This window comes from Oryctolagus cuniculus, chromosome 4 (assembly GCF_051225735.1).
Source record: "Oryctolagus cuniculus isolate XC-2025 breed Fujian yellow rabbit chromosome 4, ASM5122573v1, whole genome shotgun sequence".
Lineage (NCBI taxonomy): Eukaryota > Metazoa > Chordata > Mammalia > Lagomorpha > Leporidae > Oryctolagus > Oryctolagus cuniculus.
In genome coordinates this window covers 123,461,959-123,480,700 of record NC_142870.1, presented here as the reverse complement: position 1 = coordinate 123,480,700, position 18,742 = coordinate 123,461,959, and the positions used below count along the sequence as shown (strand labels likewise).

The 18,742-nt window shown below is 43.2% G+C and overlaps 1 protein-coding gene across 2 annotated transcripts in view; it reads right to left on the bottom strand.

Annotated features, from left to right (window-relative positions):
• VEPH1 (ventricular zone expressed PH domain containing 1) overlaps window positions 1-18,742 on the bottom strand; it is a 256,104-nt gene that overhangs the window by 100,312 nt on the left and 137,050 nt on the right. For both annotated transcript variants that reach the window (XM_008266390.5, XM_002716326.6), the window contains exons 8-9: window positions 2,876-3,085; window positions 1,926-2,323 (exon numbers count right to left, since the gene is read on the bottom strand). In XM_008266390.5, coding sequence (XP_008264612.3) covers window positions 1,926-2,323; window positions 2,876-3,085 — 608 coding nt within the window. The remainder of the gene's footprint in view (window positions 1-1,925; window positions 2,324-2,875; window positions 3,086-18,742) is intronic.

The window sequence follows — 18,742 nt, the reverse complement described above, 5'->3', positions numbered from 1 at the left end:
TTAACCTTTCTTCTATTAGATTCTCCACTCTGTGCAATAGATGCCTAGAATATTAGCAAAATGGGCAGTTGTAAAGAGTTTATTTTGATTGTTCTTTTTTCACTTTAGCTATTCCCAAGATCTGGTATGCTTCATTATCTATAAGTTATATTTGAGTATTAGCAATTCTATTTTTACTATCACTATTTTAACAATGAAAGGGCTAACTGTGTAATTGCAAACATCTTCAAAAGTATCAGATTCTATACAGACATGCTAAATAACACTTGTTATTACCAAATGTCTGAACTTCTTTTTCCTTTGGTTACAAAAGAACATGAGGTGCCTTCAAAAATTTATAGAAAATGGAAGTAAAAAATAATGCAGGGTGAGCTTTTGGCCTCCTGGTTAAGATACTGCTAAGGTGCTTGTTGGAGTACCTGGGTTCTGCCAGGCCCTGGCTCCCGACTCCAGCGTCCTGCCAGTGCAGACCTTGGGAGGCAGTGGTGATGGGTCAAATAATTGGGTTTCTTCCACCCACTTGGGAGACCTTGATTGAGGACCCAGATCATACCTGCTTGTTGTGAGCATTTGAGGAGTAAACCAGCCTATGTGAACTCTCTATCTCACTTTCTCCCTCTGCCTCTCAAATTAAAAAAACAAAATGGTAACACAAATTTTTCCATGAATTTTCAGAAGCCCTCTTGTCCATTCTTTTTTGAGTGGGAAAGGAGATAGAGAGTAGCATCTGGAAGCAGGATGCTCCCAGCACCTCAACCTGAAAGTCAGTGGTGAGTGCACAGGAGCTGAATACATGACCCTTCGACTGTATTTCTTCTGGAGCCTACCTAGGCTGCCTCGCTCCTTCCATGAGGGCTGTGGCCTGTGACAAGATGGCACATCCCACTAGGGAGCGAGGACCTTCATGCGTACCTCAAGGGGAGGATGCACCACTGCCTAAGAACTGTGGGAACGATATTATGACCTGCACAGTGCCTTGGAACCATCCAAACCTGTACAACCTACAGCCAGAAGAGTGCACCTGGCACTAGTGCTTTGGCATTGTAGGACACATGTCTCAGATCCATTACCTTCCTCAGGGCCAGGACTAGGATGCAGAATGTAAGAGTGTGCCAGAAATATCTAGTAACTGAGATAAGTCGTACTCTAAAAAAATTAAAATGAATGCAAAAAATTCGTGATCAACAAAGTATCAAAATGATGTCATACGATCGAAGTCACTAATTATTTCTTTTGCTTCAGGCTCCAGCGTAACTCAGCAAGCCTGTTACTGATCCTGTCATCAATTAAAATTGCACTGAATTTTTTGGTGTCCTTCTAACATTGGGCACCTGAAGGTCCCTGCCCACCCATTTTCCACATTGCCCTTCCTTTTCAGACTGGGTCACACCATCACTGGCTCCTGACCTCCCAAACCACCACCTGATCATGGTTTTGCCATTTTCCTTCTGTAATCTAATCTTCAAGGGATCAGGGATTGATTGCATCTGTCGGTCTACAGCTGAATCTTGAGTATTTTAGCACAGTGAAGGCTGTTGGAGCTGATGCTCAATGCAGTATGCGGCTGCCCTGCTGGTTGTACAAATGGAAACTCTCTGGCAAGACTCCTACCCCAGAGCCTGCTTCTGAGCCACAGGCCTTCTTCCGGGACTTTACTGAATACTGCTACAGGAAACCAGAAACCATGTGTCCAGGTTGGCAGAAACCTGAGAGTCAGTAGGGTTAGGTGCACCTAAGTAGATCAACTGGGAAACAATAAGGTGATTAATCTTATTGTAAAAAAGTAATCACGATAATGTAAGATATTTTCCAAATGGTCTATTTTGCAAGAGATCCATAAAAGGGTTTGGCAATTTACATGGTTTTTGCTTTTGCTTTTCAGCAATGCTCGAATTTCTCAGGTTTGAGAAGTTCCAAGCACTTACCTTCAATGGTGCACTGATCAGGGATTGGAATCCTCTTTCCGATCTCCACGGCGTAGGCTTTCACTTTACTGAGGTTTTCCTTTAAGTACAAGTAGAGCTTATCTTTGTGTTCCATAGGACTTGTCATTGTCCCTAGAGTTTCTTCCTGGCAGTTCTCTTCAATAGTTTCTGGCAACTTCTCTGATTCTATATGTACAATACTTGGGTATGAAACTGAGGAACCTCCCAGCTGTGACCCATCCATGTCTGTCTGAGAGAACAGCTTGTCACTTCCTTGGAGAAGTGGGTCTATTTCTGACAGAGAGGTGCTGGCAGGTGTATCTCCACTTTCCACATCGTCCCCGTCATCTGAGCTCACACCCTTCGTGAGCATGGAGTGCAAAGCCAAACTTTTTGACCTACAGTACCAACAAAGGGAAAGTAAAAATAGATAAAGCAGTTGAGCCACTATTCACTGACAAGGAAGAGAAAGACTGGTAGTGCTGGGACAAAGTCCTCCGAAATGGGATACTACAGGCAAATTTGAGAAAACATAGATCATCAAGAAAATCCAGGCCACCTCCCCAAACAAAGTCTTAAAAGTCAGTTTCATGGTAAAATTGGCTGCAAAATGGTAGACTTACATATTTGTGTTCTTTTTCTACTTTTGCTTCTAACTTTTCATCAGAAATCATGAGATACTATTGACAATCATTTTCAATGTTGGCATATTTATGCACATATTCAAAAGGTGTTTTTTAAAAATAGCTATGGGTTTATTTTCCACTTAAAATAGTGAGCTTCTTCGAATAATGAGAGCACTGGAGATAATATTTCAGTCACGAAAAAACAAAAATATGGATGGTAACAAGTAAAAGTACATAAAAAGCACCCCACCACAGTATGATAACAAAATCAGTAGCAAACATGAAACGCGAGCTTTAGAAAAAGTAACCACATAAAATTTATACCTGTTAAATCTCATGTTTTTTCTTTCTTCCTTAGAAACTTGGCCCAAACTATATCTTCTGATTGAAGCAGGAGTATTGCTCTCAGCATTTATTTTGTCTTCAAAGGCCTGGATTTTAACTTGGAGCTTTTCATGGTCTTCGTTTTCAGTTATTGTGAGTTTAGTTTCTTTCAGGTTCTCAGGGAATTCAACTTCAGTGCTGGTTTTTCCCCTGAAGGAACAGAAGCCATTGTACTAGCTGTTGGTCACACATACCACTCAGAACTGTGTCCTTTTTAATTGCCTCTTACTCAGAACTGAAAAGTTTGCCAGATAGTTTTACTTATTAGCGTTTCAACAAGTAGTTATCGAGTATCCCCTATGGGCATATAGAAATTGCTTCTACAGCTTTTGCTGCCAGTTTAGAAATGCTGGTGTTTGTGCCATCTTTGTATTAGAAATCCTTTTTGAAGGGTTCAGAGAATAAGAAAGAAGTTTTTAATTGTTGTCAACCACATTCTTATCTGTAGACACTTCAAAACACAGTTTCATTAGGAAATTCATGCCAGCATTTCCTAGAAAATTTACAGGTGTGCTGTTATGTTTGAACCTAAATTGATAGAATAAGAATATTTCATACGGACTGTGTAAACTCACTTTTAAAAATGTTATGGAAATCGATATAAGACAAATATTTCTGAATTTGAAGATGTTGGAGGAAGGAGGTTTTCCATGATATCAGTCATTCCAAATATCTTTTATTTTTTAAAGATTTATTTATTTATTTGAAAGTCAGAGTTATACAGCAAGAGGAGAGGCAGAGAGAGAGAGAGAGGTCTTCCATCCTCTGGGTCACTTCCCAGATGGCTGCAATGACCAGAGCTGTGACAATCTGAAGCCAGGAGTCAGGAGCTTCTTCTGGGTCTCCCACATGGGTGCAGGGTCCCAAGGACTTGGGCCATATTCTACTGCTTTCCCAGGCCATAGCAGTGAGCTGGATTGGAAGTGGAGCAGCCAGGGCCGGCGCCGTGCCTCAATAGGCTAATCCTCCACCTAGCGGTGCCGGCACACGGGGTTCTAGTCCCAGTCGGGGCGCCGGATGCTTTCCCAGTTGCTCCTCTTCCAGGCCAGCTCTCTGCTGTGGTCAGGGAGTGCAGTGGAGGATGGCCCAAGTGCTTGGGCCCTGCACCCCAAGGGAGACCAGGAGAAGCACCTGGCTCCTGCCTTCAGATCAGCGTGGTGCGCCGGCCGCGGCGGCCATTGGAGGGTGAACCAACGGCAAAAAGGAAGTCTGTCTCTCTCTCTCACTGTCCACTCTGCCTGTCAAAAAAAAAAAAAAAAAAAAAAAAAAAGGAAGTGGAGCAGCCGGGACTCAAACTGGCGCCCACATGGGATGCAGGCACTGCAGGTAGCGGCTTTACCCGCTACTTCACAGGGCTGGCCTCTCCAAATATCTTACATAACAGTTTATAAATCACTCTGTGGTTCATTAAAATTATCTCCTTTAAGGCAAGGACTTTGTGTGGTACAATTCTGGACCCACTCTAGGGCTAACAGTGCCCTAGAGTAAGGGCCTTTGGACAAACTACAGAAATACAAAAAATTTTTAAAGTTCATGGAAAATGTGTACTATGAAAAGACTACATGTGGACTTCAAGATTTTTTGCATCAAAATAAACTTACCTGCTAATTCCATTTTCCATGAATTTAAAAATGTATATATTTATTTGAGAGGGGGATAAAAGAAAAGAAAGAGAGAGAGTGAGTACTTTCATCTTCTGGCTCATTCCCAAAATTTTCACAATACTTAGGGTTAGGTAAGGCCAAAGCCAAGAGCCGGGAACTCAAGTCAGGTCTTCCACATGGGTGACAGGCACCTAAGTTCACAAGTCCATACCTGCTGATGGTGTGAATTAGCAGGCAGCTGGAAGCAAGATCAGACTAGGACTTGAATCCAGCACTCTGAAAAGGGCTGCTGCTGTCTTAACCACTAGGCCAAATGGACTGCCCCTCCACGAACTTTTAGAAATCCCCTTGTTCTGACGTCATAAATGAGAGTGTCAATTGTTAAATCAACAACAGGAGTCACTGTGCACCTACTCCCCATGTAGGATCTCTGTCCTTAATGTGTGGTACTATGTGAATTAATGGTATAACTAGTACTCAAACAGTACTTTACACTTTGTGTTTCTGTGTGGGTGCAAGCTGTTGAAATCTTTACTTAGTATATACTAAGTTGATCCTCTGTATATAAAGATAATTGAAAATGAATCTTGATGTGAATGGGATGGGAGAGGGAGTGGGAGAGGGGATGGTTGCAGGTGGGAGGGAGGTTCCGGGGGAAAAAGCCGCTATAATCCAAAAGCTGTACTTTGGAAATTTATATTTATTAAATAAAAGTTAAAAAAAAAGAAATCACTTTTCAGTTAAGTTTCAGCACTTAAGAAGAATTGTGTATTGATTACAGTATTCAACCAAAGGTATTAAGTAGAACAAACAAAAAAAATACTAAGAGGGATAACATATCAAGTTGTTCATCAACAGTCAGGGTGAGGGCTGATCAAGTCACTGTTTCTCCTAGTGTTCATTTCACTTTAACAGGTTTCCTTTTTGGTGCTCAGTTAGTTGTCTCCTATCAAGGAGAACAAGCGGTATTTGTCCCTTTGGAATTGGCTTTTTACACTCAACATAATGTTTTCCAAATTCCTAACAGGGATCACTTTTCAGTTAAAATTTAAACACCTAAGAATAATTGTGTGTTAATTACAGAGTTCAACCAATGGTACTAGAACAAAAAAAATACTAAAATGGATAAAGTATTACATTGTACATCAACCGTCAGGACAAGAGCTGATCAAGTCACTGTTTCTCATAAAGTGCTGAAACTTAACTGAAAAGTGATCGCTGTTAAATGTAAGAGTGGGAATAAGAGAGGGAAGAGATGTGCAATTCCGGACATGCTCAAGCTGACTTACCTCAAACGGTAGAGTTAGAAACATACCAGGGGATTCCAATTCAATCCCATCAAGGTGGCATGTACCAATGCCATCTCACTAGTCCAAGTGATCAATTTCCGTTCACAATTGATCATAATGATAGGACTAAGAACCAAAGGGATCACATAAACAAAAATAGTGTCTGCAAATACTAGCTGATAGAATAAAAAAGGGAGAGAATGATCCAACATGGGAAGTGAGATACACAGCAGACCCATAGAATGGCAGATGTCCTAAACAGCACTCTGGCCTCAGAATCAGCCCTTAAGGCATGCGGATCCAGCTGAAAAGCCCATGAGAGTATTTCAGGCATGGGAAGCCAAGACACTCTGGGGGAAAAAAAAAAACCTAAATGAAAGATCTCTGCGAGTGAGATCCCAGTGGAAAGAATGGGTCATCAAAGAAGGAGGTACCTTTCTCTGAAGGGAGGAGAGAACTTCCACTTTGACCATGGCCTTGTCTAAATATGATCAGAGTCAGTGAACTCAGGGGGCTTCCATAGCCTTGGCAGCTCATGACAAGAGCCTAGGGTGATTACTGATGCCATAAACAAGAGTGTCAATTTGTTAAGTCAACAACAGGAGTCACTGTGCACTTATTCTTCATGTAGGATCTTTGTCCTTAGTGTGCTGTACATTGAGATTTAATGCTATAACTAGTACTCAAACAGTATTTTTCACTTTATGTTTCTGTGTGGGAGAAAACTGTTGAAATCTTTACTTAATGTATGCTAAACTGATCTTCTGTATATAAAGAGAATTGAAAATGAATCTTGATGTGAATGGAAGGGGAGAGGGAGTGGGAAAGGGGAGGGTTGCGGGTGGGAGGGACGTTATGGGGGGGAAGCCATTGTAATCCATAAGCTGTACTTTGGAAATTTATATTCATTAAATAAAAGTTTGAAAGCAAAAAAAAAATCTAAAAAAAAAAATCTAAAAAAAAAATCTAAAAAAAAAAAAAGAAATCCCCTTGTTCTTTGATGCTCACTAATGTGATGAATAATTACAGAAATAGTCACCTGCGTTTATCTTCTCTTACCTGTCTTTTAATACTGTAGGCCTAGTAAATGTTATTTAGTAATCACTAGCAATCAAAAGGTGTTAGTCTTATCCTTTTCTTATAGAAACAAAGGTAAAATGAGCTGCTTCTCCTCATCACATTTCTGACACCAAATGTGTGGATTTTCTTTTTATCATACCAGTTAATTCTCTAACTCTCTGGACACCAGCTGTGTGTCCTACAATTCAATTCAAACCTGACACCGATTCCTTGGGTTAGGCTTAGAGTCCACAGACAATCCCTACCTCACACGGGGTTCCCCAGCTTACCTACACTCTGTCCAACTCAATTATAAAGCCAGGGGTGGGCGTTTGGCTTAGTAATCAAGACACGAGGAAGGATGCCTGCATTTCACATTGGCGCGTCCGGGCTTGATACTGTGCTCTGGCTCCTGACTCCAATTTCTTGCTAATGTAGACCCTAGGAGGCAGGGATGATGGCTCAGCTTCTGGTGTCCCTGCCACTCACTTGGGAGAACTAGATTGAGTCCCCACTTCCCAGCTTAAATCTGGCCCAGCCTTGCTGTCTTGTGCATATGGAGAGTGAACCAGTGGTACCTCTCTGAATGTCTCTGGCTGTCTATCTGTCTCTGTCTCTGTTTCTGCATCTCTTAAATTAAAAAAAAATTTTTAAAGAAAGTTTTAAAAGCCAGGAAATTTCCAGAAGTCCCTGCTTCCCTTGGCTCAGTAATTCACTAGAGCAACTAACAAATTCAGGAAAATAATTTAACTTACTATGACTGGTTTATTGTAAAGGATACAACTCAAGAATAGCCACATGGAGGAGACACAGAGGGCAAGGGGTGGGGAAGGGATGCGGAGCCTCTGTGCCCTTTCTGGCCTCTGCTCTCCCAGCACCTCCATGTGTCCACCAGTGCAAGAGCCCTTTGAACTTCACCCCTCAGGGATTTTCATGGAGCTCTCATTACGCAGACGTGATGGATTCAGTCATTGGGCACTGGTGATTAGTTCAGTCTCCAGCCTCTTTTCCCTTTCCAAGAGGTGGGGATGCAGGGTAAGGGAGCTGGATAGGGAATGGGCCTTGGTCTTTATGGAAAACCTCCCTCAACCTGAAGCTATACTAGGGTCCCCAGCCACCAGTCATCTCACTAGCACACAAGACTCTTATCACATGGAGAATCCAAGGGTTTTAGGAATTGGGGACAAGACCAAATATTTGTTTTTTAATATACTACATAATAATCTATAGAAATAGAGTCACCAAGATGACCCAATGATTTATGTTGGTTTATCTGTGTGTACTTATCTACTTGGCTGTTTGTAGCATTTTTTTCCTAGACATCAATGTGAGGAAAGGGTCCCAAACTTCCAAATCCTAGCTCTTTCAAACATATGATTATCTTCCCTCAGGGCCAAAGTGAACCTGGCATAATACCCGGATAAGGATGAAAGGAAGCCAAATTTTAAAAGAAAAAGTATTATTTTTTTAAGGGAAAGCCAGTGTAGAAGGACTGATGATGACTGTAATTTTCTTCAATTACGTTATACCCACTCTGGGCTATACCTGTGGTGGGCACTGGTGAAGGTGGGTTAGCAGGGTTGGATAATAAAGTTTTGCTGGCTGGCCCAGAGAACAGCTTTGGTATTGAATGTGAGTTCATGGTTATGGGCTCTTGGTCGTCAGAATTCACCTGTAAGTCCAACCCAAGGATAGCAGCAGATACTGCAAAGTCAGAAAGAGAGTAGATCATCTATTAGGTAATCAAGCGGTTATAGCCTAATAAGCTATTGGAGATAAAATTTGAAAATATTTTTCACGTATAATTTTGTACATGTTTCTCTTGGCTTTCCATATGATCACTTGTCTACCTATCCCACACTAGGATGAAAAATAGGTGAGCAGATTACAAGGATCAGTACTTGGGAAAAAAGTCCGATATTGAAAATGTTTTCCCTCTGACACACATATGAGACTGACCGCACACATGACAGACTTTGCATCTTTTAGGCAGATTGTGGACACTTACTCCATTACAAATAAAGCCACGATAATGTCATCATTGAGGAGTACTTTATAAACCAGGGTGGTTATCAAAGATAACTTTAAAAGATCTAATGACCCCTTTAAACACAAGAAATTTTGGGGAGTATTATTTTCTTTCCATCTTAATCCACTTATGGTCACCAAACTTATGTATTTCTCTGGTTCCTTAGAACATAGTTGTGCTGCGAAAATGAAGATACTCTTATTTCTTATCTTCGTTTCAGACATTTCCATACCTGGGATCATTAAAACCTTAAAAATTATAAAGGATGAAGTGTAGCCTAAAATGTATCTAACAGATTTTGAGCATTATATGAATTTTAATGTCACAGCATTAAGTTGTCAACAGAAAAAATTCTCATGAATTTATAATTTCTCTTTCTGTATAAAGCTCTGTGTTATAATAACAGAACAATCATATTATTTTCCAAGAAAACTTCAAATTTCATATGATTATAGTAGATGTCCTGAGATAATCTTATTGGTTCAGTTTTTGAGTTTTAAAAAACATTTTTTAGCTTACGGATATCTTCTTTTCATTTGTTGTACTCTTTAAAACAATGTTATCATCTATAAAATGGGACTAACTGTACTTAACTCTCAGAGTTATTGGAAAGGTTACATGACAGAACCAGTGTGAAGCAAGGTTCCTAGCACATAAAGGTGGTCAACAGATGCTGGGGTTTATTACTACTATTGCTTTTGTTATCATTATACCTTTGAAAACCTCGTCTGCCTGGTCTATGCCTTGTGTTAATATACAGAGAAAACATCAGCAGCCCAGATACAGGCAGATAACAGTCCGCACCCTGGAGGGGACTGCTGGCCCTTGCAGAACTCCAGGATAGCAAGCTTTAGGAGGGCATTGTGGCTGCACCCCCATTTCCTGCCTGGGTCTCCAGTTACCATATACTGGTTCCCAATCCCAAGGACTGGCGTCTGAATGAGTGAGAGCTCAGGGAGCTGGGAGCTGCCTTCCTTCACTCCCAGGTTGACATATCGCATCCCCCTAAGGAGACACAGGGCACAAAGAGAGTTCTGAGGTTGTCCCTAGAGACACACTGACTCTAAGGGGCAGGTTGGGTGTCTCTAGGATAGGGTTGCCAGTGAAATACAAGACATTTAGTCAAGTCTGGATTTCATGCAAACAATAAATATTTCTTAAATATAAGTATGTCTTTGGTGGGACATCCTAAAACTGTTATATTACATTGTATTAAAATTATTACACAAAAATACTGAAAAACTATTGTTCCTTACTTAAAATTCAGTTGGCTATTGATATTTTTATTTAAGCCTGGAAGAGCTACTCTGGGATAAACCCCTGCTGCCAGCACTGCTCATCCTGCTCCTCCGTGTCTGGCAGAGTGCTCGGCACACATAGGCATCTGGAGAGTTTGTGGAATAAGTGAACTGAGACCACCTTAGTTTCTGAAATCAGCCTGTCTACCGGCTCGACCTCCTGAGGTCTACCAGATGCCCAATGAGGTCCATTGGGTTTAAGGGTAGCACAGTGATATTTAGTAAATACACAATACGCAGAGAAGCAGAGAGCAAAAACAAGAATCTGCAAGGTAGCAAATAAGAAGAGGGCAGGAGCAACAATAAATATCTGGGCCTGGGGCCAGGAGCCTGGCAGTGCAGATGCCAGGCTGAGACACCTGCATCCCATGTCAAAGTGCTTGGGTTTGAATCCAGTCTCCAGCTCCTGACTTTAGCTTCCTGCTGATGTGCATCCCGGGAGGTGACAGCTCAAGTAAACCGGTTTCTGTCCCCCAGGCACCATTGTGGGAGACCCAGATTGAGTTCCCAGGTCCTGGCTGCAGCCTGGCCCAGGTCTGACTGTTGCAAATACCTGGGGATGCGCAGCAGATAAGAGCTCTGTCTGTCCCTGTTTCTCTGCCTCTCAAAACGAACAAACAATGTCTGAGACAAAGAAATGGCCTCTAGAGAGGAGGTGGCGAACAGAATTCTCATCACAAAGGCAGTCTCTTCTTTACACACTCCTTTGTTTTGAGGACTTGGAGCTCTGTAGAGCACAGAAGTCAAGGACTGCGGTGGTAATGAGGAGTCCCAGCAACTGCGGCCTCGAGACAGCTCAGAGAATGCTCTGCTCTGGCCACCATCCGTGGGGACAGGCTGCCCAGTTCTGCTGGCAGGGAGGGAGGACAAGGTTTGATTCCAGTAGGTTGGGAGGTTAGACAGTGGATGGAAGACATCTCTCTCTCTCTCTGTAACTCTGCCTTTCAAATAAATAAATAAATAAAATGGTTTTTTTTAAAGTCTTTGTTTTTGAGCAAAATTTTGTCTCATCTTTTTAGATTAAAATTTTTAAAAGATTTGTTTGTTTATTTGAGAGACAGTTACAGAGAGAGAGAGATCTTCCATCCACTGGTTCACTACCATTGGTTCACTATCCGGTTGGGAGGAAGATAAAAGGCTAGGGTTTTCAAACAAACAGTCCCCATGCCTTCATGTCTTCTCCCCTTGCTTTTAAAATTCAATATTAGGGGCTGGCACTGTGGTGTAGAGGGCTGAGCCTCTGCCTGTGGCACCAGCATCCCTCCTGGGGACTGGTTCTAGTCCTGGCAGCTCCTTTTCTGATCCAAGTCTCTGCTTATGGCCTGGCAGAGCAGTTGAAGTTGGCCCAAGTGCTTGAGTTCCTGCACCCACTTGGGAGACCTGAAGAAACTCCTGGCTCCTGGCTCCGGATCAGCCAAGCCTTGTGAGACCTGAGCCTGGATCAAGGTGCAACTATTTCAAATTAGGCCTCCATCTTGTAACTTGGGCCGCCCTGAACCCTGAACCAGAAGCTCCTAAAAGTAAATAAATGAACCCTCCTGCGATAAACTCTCCTAGCAACAGCCGATTAGCAGATAACAGAGAAATACCTAGAGTTCCTGGTGCCTTCTCAGGGCGGATAAGGTGATTGATAGCTACCTGAGACCCTGCAGTTCGGCACGTACACCCCATCAGCTCAGATCCTATGCTTTGGCCAATCAATTCAAAAGGCATCAACCCCAAAGCCATCCAAACACCTTTACTAGGTCCGTTCCCGCCACTGGATGCACTAATCAATTCTAAGAGATGTCCTTTGAATTTCCTGCGGGATGAGATGATTTGCTAAATGGTACCATGATGTATAGAATGTCTCTGAAAACCCTATAAAAACCTTGTTAACTGAAGGGTTGGGGCTCTCAATTCAGACCCGCTGCATTGGTGTTGATGAAGAGTCCAGGCCCGGACCTGTAATAAAACTCTCGTGCACTTTACGGCAGTATCGGCTCCTTGGTGGTCGTTGGGGACAATTGAACTGGGCATAACAGCCTTAGCTGTTGTGGCCATTTGGGGAGTGAACCAGTGGATGGAAGATCTCTCTCTCTCTGTCTCTCAAATAAACAAATAAATATTTTTAAAAATTTAATCTAAAAAGATGAGAGAAAATTTTGCTCAAAAACAAAGACTTTTTTAAAAAAACATTTTATTTATTTATTTATTTGAAAGGCAGAGTTACAGAGAGAGAGATGTCTTCCATCCATTGGTTCACTCCCCAGATGGCCGCAATGGCTGGGGCTTTGCTGATCCAAAGCCAGGAGCCAAGTGCTTCTGCCGCGTCTCCCATGTGGGTGCAGGGGCCCAAGGACTTGGGCCATCGTCCACTGCTATCCCAGGCCATAGCAGGGAGCTGGATTGGAAGTGGAGCAGCCAGGACTTGACCGGTGCCCATATGGGATGCTGGCACTGCAGGCGGCAGCTTCACCAGCTATGCCACAGCTCTAGCCTCCAACAAAGAGCTTTTCCAGAGTTAAACACACTTTCTTTCTAGGGCAAGGAAATGCAGCAGGATGGCCATGCTGCGGGAGCCATTGGAGTGCTCGTGTTTCCTTGCTGGGGTGAAGTGGGGTTGGCTCATGTAAGAGGCTGTGATTTCTTTTCCATTTGTCACTTTTAACTCCAGAGGTAATTTTACAGAAACTTTTGCCAGAGTACTATAATCCCCTAAATATTAACTTGGCCTTAACTCAACACGCCACATTACAAGAGGCTCAGATGATTTCCAGTCTGAACAGTTTCTGGTCTCTGTTGCCAAAGAAAAGTTTTTAAAAGTACCTCTAGGGATGCCCAATGGGGAAGCCTAATTACCTCCCTCTCGCGTGTGCTGGGACTCCCCTTAGAAGCAAATTGGCCCTTGGGCAGCTCGCTGCTCTCAGCAAGCCTGGAGATGAGACTACAAAAGCTGGCAGGGGCAGAGAGACTGGCAGCCTCTCTTCCTGGCCCTTTAAATCAAACAAAAATAATATTGGTTAATGTTTGACAGCCTTGGCTTACATTCCCATATCCAGGATCTGCACTCCTGCAGAGCTGAGCCTGTTAGAGGAGTAGGGGGATGTAATGGACCAAATCCACTCTGGAGCCCTAAATTCTTAGGATATTATTTTCCTTACTCTTCAGCAATTTCTAAGGTCATCAGTCATCATAAGAAGGATAGAGATGATCCCCTGGCTCCCTAGTGCTATCATCTGTTGCAGGGCTGCCGCGAATAACACTGCTGGAACAGCTACCCGGGAACACTAAGGAAAAGGACAATGATAGGCATAGAGTCTTAGTACTCTGTTCTGTCTCTGGCCTGCTCAGCTGGAAAGAGCAAGGACAATCAGAATCCCGGTTATGTGGGGGATCGGAATGTGGTCATGCCAAAGATAGAATTTTGCTGGAATGAAATGACTCCATGGTTTATTTCATTCACGTAAGGTTTTTAAAAATATTTATTTATTCATTTGAAAGTCAGATTTACAGAGAGAGAGAGGGAGAGAGAGAGATATTGAGATCTTCCATCCACTGGTTTACTCCCCAAATGATCCCAATGACTGAAGCTAGGGCCAGGCTGAAGCCAGGAGCCTGGAACTCCATCTGGGTCTCTCACATGGATGGCAGGAGTCCAAGTACTTGGGCCTTCCTCCACTGCTTTCCCAGGTGTGTTAGTAGGGAGCTGGATCAGAAATGGAGTAGCCAGGAATTGAACCAGCGCCCATATGGGATGCCAATGACATTGCAGGTGGTGGCTTACCCTGCTGTACCATAACGCTGATCCCCCCCCCCCAACAAGGTTTTTATAAGGATTTTCAAAAAGTATGGGGAAATGAGCTGACAATGACCTTACAAGGGAAATGACCTAGGTTCATGGCTTCTCTTAATTAGAGATGTGAATATCTCTTTATGATTCTAAGTATCACTTTTTGTCATATAAAACTGAAATTAATGGTACTATATTATCAGATTGCTGAAACAATTATATACCATAATAGATCTGACAATGTAGTCCATTTATAATTGTCATGAAAAATTCAAGTAGCCAAACTTTGAGTGGCTGATGCCCAGTGTGGACATTTGACCCATAAAGGAGGAGGGTTGTGCAGGTGGCACCAAATCTGGAAGATGAAATTTTCCTGCTCAGAGTGAGGGAGGATATAAAATGCCTTTTCCCATTGCAGCATCTTAGAGAGTGTATGCTAAAGGAGAACGGTTCTCCTACTGTGTGAGTGTCAAAGATCTGAGATACAGAAACATGAGGCGCCTTCCGAACCTTCATGGAAACTGTATATTGAGAAAGCTATGCATGGACATATTTTTTTTTCTTTTTTTTTGCACCAAAAGAAACTCATACTAACTTCTTATAATAAATCTAATCAGGATCTAGTTTGAGGCAGTAGGAAGATGAAGACACCAGTTTGAAAAAGAGTTCCTCAAAGAGCAATGTGAACTCTGCTAAAACTGAAGCAAAAATATCCAATTTATGGTGAAGTTTGGGTTTAAGAGTGGTGAAGTCAATGATGCTTTATGAAAAGTTTCTTGGGACCATGCCCCAAGGAAATCACCAGCTTATAAATGGATAACTAATATTAGGAAGGGAAAAACATGATGTTGACGATGAAACCTGCAGTGGCAGAACATCCACATCGACTTATGAGGATAAAGTTAATCTTGGTCGGGCCCTAGTGGAGCAGGATACATGCTAAACAGTAGAAACAATAGCCGACACTGTAGACATCTCAACTGGCTCAGCTTACACAATTCAGACTGAACACTGAAAATCGAGCAAACTTTCTGCTGGCTATGTGCCAACATTGTCACACCCAGATGGGTTGCAGACAGGAGCCTTCAATGCACATTTTTAAATGTCAACATACGGAAGCCTTTCTGCTGAGAATTATAATAAGAGTCAAAACATAGCCTTATGAATATGATCCCGAAGACAAAGTACAAACAACACAATGGCTACCAAGAGGTAGAACTAGTCCACTCCAAGCAGAAGTGGGCTGGTCAAGAGCAAAAACCTTTTTGGGATGCTCAAGGCATTTTGCTTGTTGGCTTTCTTGAGGACCAAAGAACAGTAACATTGGTTTTTAGGAAAGTGTGTTGAGCAAGTCAGAGCTTTAGCAGAACAATGCCCAGGAAAGCATCCCCAGAGAGTCCTCCCAGGCAGAGTTAGACAGTGAGAGGGAGATAGAGAGAGAAAGGTCTTCTTTCCGTTGGTTCACCCCTCAAATGGCCACCATGGCTGACACACTGCACCGATCTGAAGCCAGAAGCCAGGTGCTTCCTTCTGGTATCCCATGCAGGTGCTTGGGCCATCCTCCACTGTCTTCCTGGACCACAGCAGAGAGCTGGACTGGAAGAGGAACAACTGGGACAGAATCCGGTGCCCCAACCGGGACTAGAACACGGGGTGCCAGCGCCACAGGCGGAGGATTAGCTAAGTGAGCCACGGTGCCGGCCCTACTCATTCCTATCACAGGGCAGGGCAACTCTGTAAGAGTTTTGATGAGAAATAATTTGGCATCCACCTTATAATTCTGATTTTGCTCCCTCTGACTTCTTTTTTGTTTTCCTAATCTTAAAAACTTCTTTCAAGAACACTCTTTTTCTTCAGTCAATAATATCAGGAAGGCTGCACTGACCTGGACTCTCAGTTCTTCAGGGATGGATTAAATAACCAGTATCATCACTGACAAAGCTGCAGCAATGCCACATTCATATGGAAGTTCCAAGCTCTGATCTTCTGCATTTCAACTGCAGTGATAGTCCAGGTAGGAAGTTTGCTGATGGGTGCTGCGCTGTGGGTCAGGTTGGGAGCAGCTCTGTCCCAGTGGATATGCCAAGGAAAACTACCTACTCTAATGTCCACCTGGAACAAAGTCCTAAAGGTGATAGTTAACTTACTGAGTTCTCTATGCGGGGGCACTCACTGTTCTAAATCCATAGGGTAGTTCTGTTACCAATGAATGGCAGGGTTCTTGTCTTCGCACAAGAAAGAATTCAGGCGTGAGACAGAGTAGTGGAAAGTAAAATAGCAAGGTTTATTAGGGAAGGGACATCCGTAAGAACAGATAGGCACCTCTCCAGACAGAACCTGAGAGAGAGTGTCCAGTCGCTCGGACTGGGGGAAGAGCAAAGTTACATGGTTGAGTGGAGTACACCTGGCCAGGCCAGGCAGGCGGTTCAGCAGAGAGGCAGAGGGCTGAGCACGTAGTCCAGTTGAGGCTGGAGGTTTTTAAGGGGAAGGGTCTTGCCTCTTCACCTCTGCTCCTCTTGGAACAAAGGACTTTTTGGATGTAAATACGAAAAATCCCTTTCTGAGTTTTCCCCTGAAGTTATCAGACAGAGTGAAGCCTGGCTGGCTCACCCCACCTTAGAGGAGCCTTAGGGAAAGGATGGTTATCGGGTAGAAGGGCAGGATGCATATTTGAAATGCAGATACTGGACTGTACCTAGAAGATTATCAGGCAGAAGGGGCGGGGACCCCCACCGGGCAGGTTATCAGGTAGGAGGGGCAGGGCAGGATGTAGATAAGGTTATTGGGATGACTTTGAGATGCATATGCTGGACATAGACCTTTGTCACACACACATAAGCTCATATCTGACTTCCTACCTAACAGTTCCCCCTTACCTGCAGTTTCATTTTCTGAGGTTTTGGTTAGCAGCAGTCAACTTAAGTTTGAAACTCTTCAATGGAAAATGCCAGAAATGTACAATTCACAAATTTTAATTCATGTGATGAAATCATACCCTGTCCTGCTCTTCCCAATCTGCAACATGAATGAAATCATCTCTCTGCCCAGCATATCCACAATGCACATGCTGTCTGCCCATTAGGCACATAGGAGATGTCAGTGCTCTCAGATCTACTGTTGCAGTATCTCAGTGTTTGCGGTTGTCACCCTTATTTTACTTAATAATGGCCCCCAGCAGAGGAATCATGATGCTGACAATTTGGATATGCCAGGGAGAAGCCATGAAGGGCTCCTTAAAATGAGAAGATGAAAGTATAAGATATTTAGAGAAATAGAGATCATATTCACATAACTTTTCTCATAGTTTACTGTTACAATTGTTTTATTTTATTATGAGTTATTGCTAATCTCTTACTGTGCCTACTTTATAAACTGAACTTTATCATAGGAATGTACAGATAGGAATAAAACAGTTTGGTTCTATTCAGACATCCACTGGGGGTCTTGGAGTGAGTCCCCCTGGAAAAGGGGTGACCACTGCACATGAGTTATTTCTCACAGAATCAAGGGAGGCAGACCATGTTATTAGCTCCATTTATAGATGAGGAGACGGATGTTAGGAAACTGGCGCAGTTTTAGCCAGGTGGCCACATGACCCAACCTCTGTGGTCAAGCTCCACCCCCATCCTAATGGAATTCGCTGCTCCTGCTTCCCTGCCCGTCCTCGGGCAAAGTTTTAAAAGGGCCTGTTCCTGAACACATGCTCTCTTGGCTTCTTTCTTCTCTCCTGGTTCTTCTCTCTTGGCTTCTCTCCTGCTCTCTTGGCTCTCTCTCTCTTGGCTCCTCTCCTCCTCTCGTCTCTCTTCTCTCTCCTCTCTGTCTCTCTCTTACAGTCTACAGTCCTACTCTCCTTTTCCTCTTGGCCCCTTCCCTCCAGCCTGCTGGGTTTTCCCCAATAAACTCTTTCCCTTCTTCTGGTGTTTGGTGTGCTTTATGACGGCTAACAATGGAAGCACAGAGATGTGGAGTAACTTACTGAAGGTTGCTCATCCAATGCAGCATGGGATGCAAGCATCTGCCTCCAGGCCTCACTCCCCTCACATCTGCCCCTCAGTAGATGTGTGGTTGAGACTACATCTGAATATACCCCAGGAGTAAATAAATATATTATGGTATTGCTATTAGCATGTAACCAAGGAGAAGTATTGCACCCTAACATCTCTGAGTAGCATCCTGTGGGAATGGGATGCAACAACAGAGTTGAGATACAGTCACTGGGCAATCATTCACATTGAGTGGAGAAATGAATTGTGGTACCCCTTTTAGCCCAAACTGAAAAGGTAACAAAAATGCAGAAAGTATCATGCAAATGACAACTTTAGAGTTCAATATGACTGATACCAAAAAGGAACAGAGAGCATTTGGGGAACCAAAATAGCAAATAGCTAAGTCATCAGACCCAGTAGAACTGGTTTAGCATCAGCTGTCACCCATCCCCCATGGGGCTGCAGAGGGTCAAGAATGTTTTATCTCTTCTCCCACAAGCCCACAGTTCTCCTCTACCTCCAGGCTAGAGTGTTGCAATTGTCTGTCTTGCTTGAATGGAAAGCCAGGCCATAGGAGCTGGACAAAAGGCTGTTTTCTTTTTGTGTCTGTGCCGTGTTTTGATCGCTGTTGTTAGAGGACTGGGGCCTAGTCTGCCCCGTGAATCTGTAACTCCACTCATGTCTGGCCCCATCTCCATTCCTCTTTCTTCCTGGGGCAGAGTCAGCCCCCTGGGGCTTCACACTCCCCTCCCTCCATTGTCTCCAAAGCT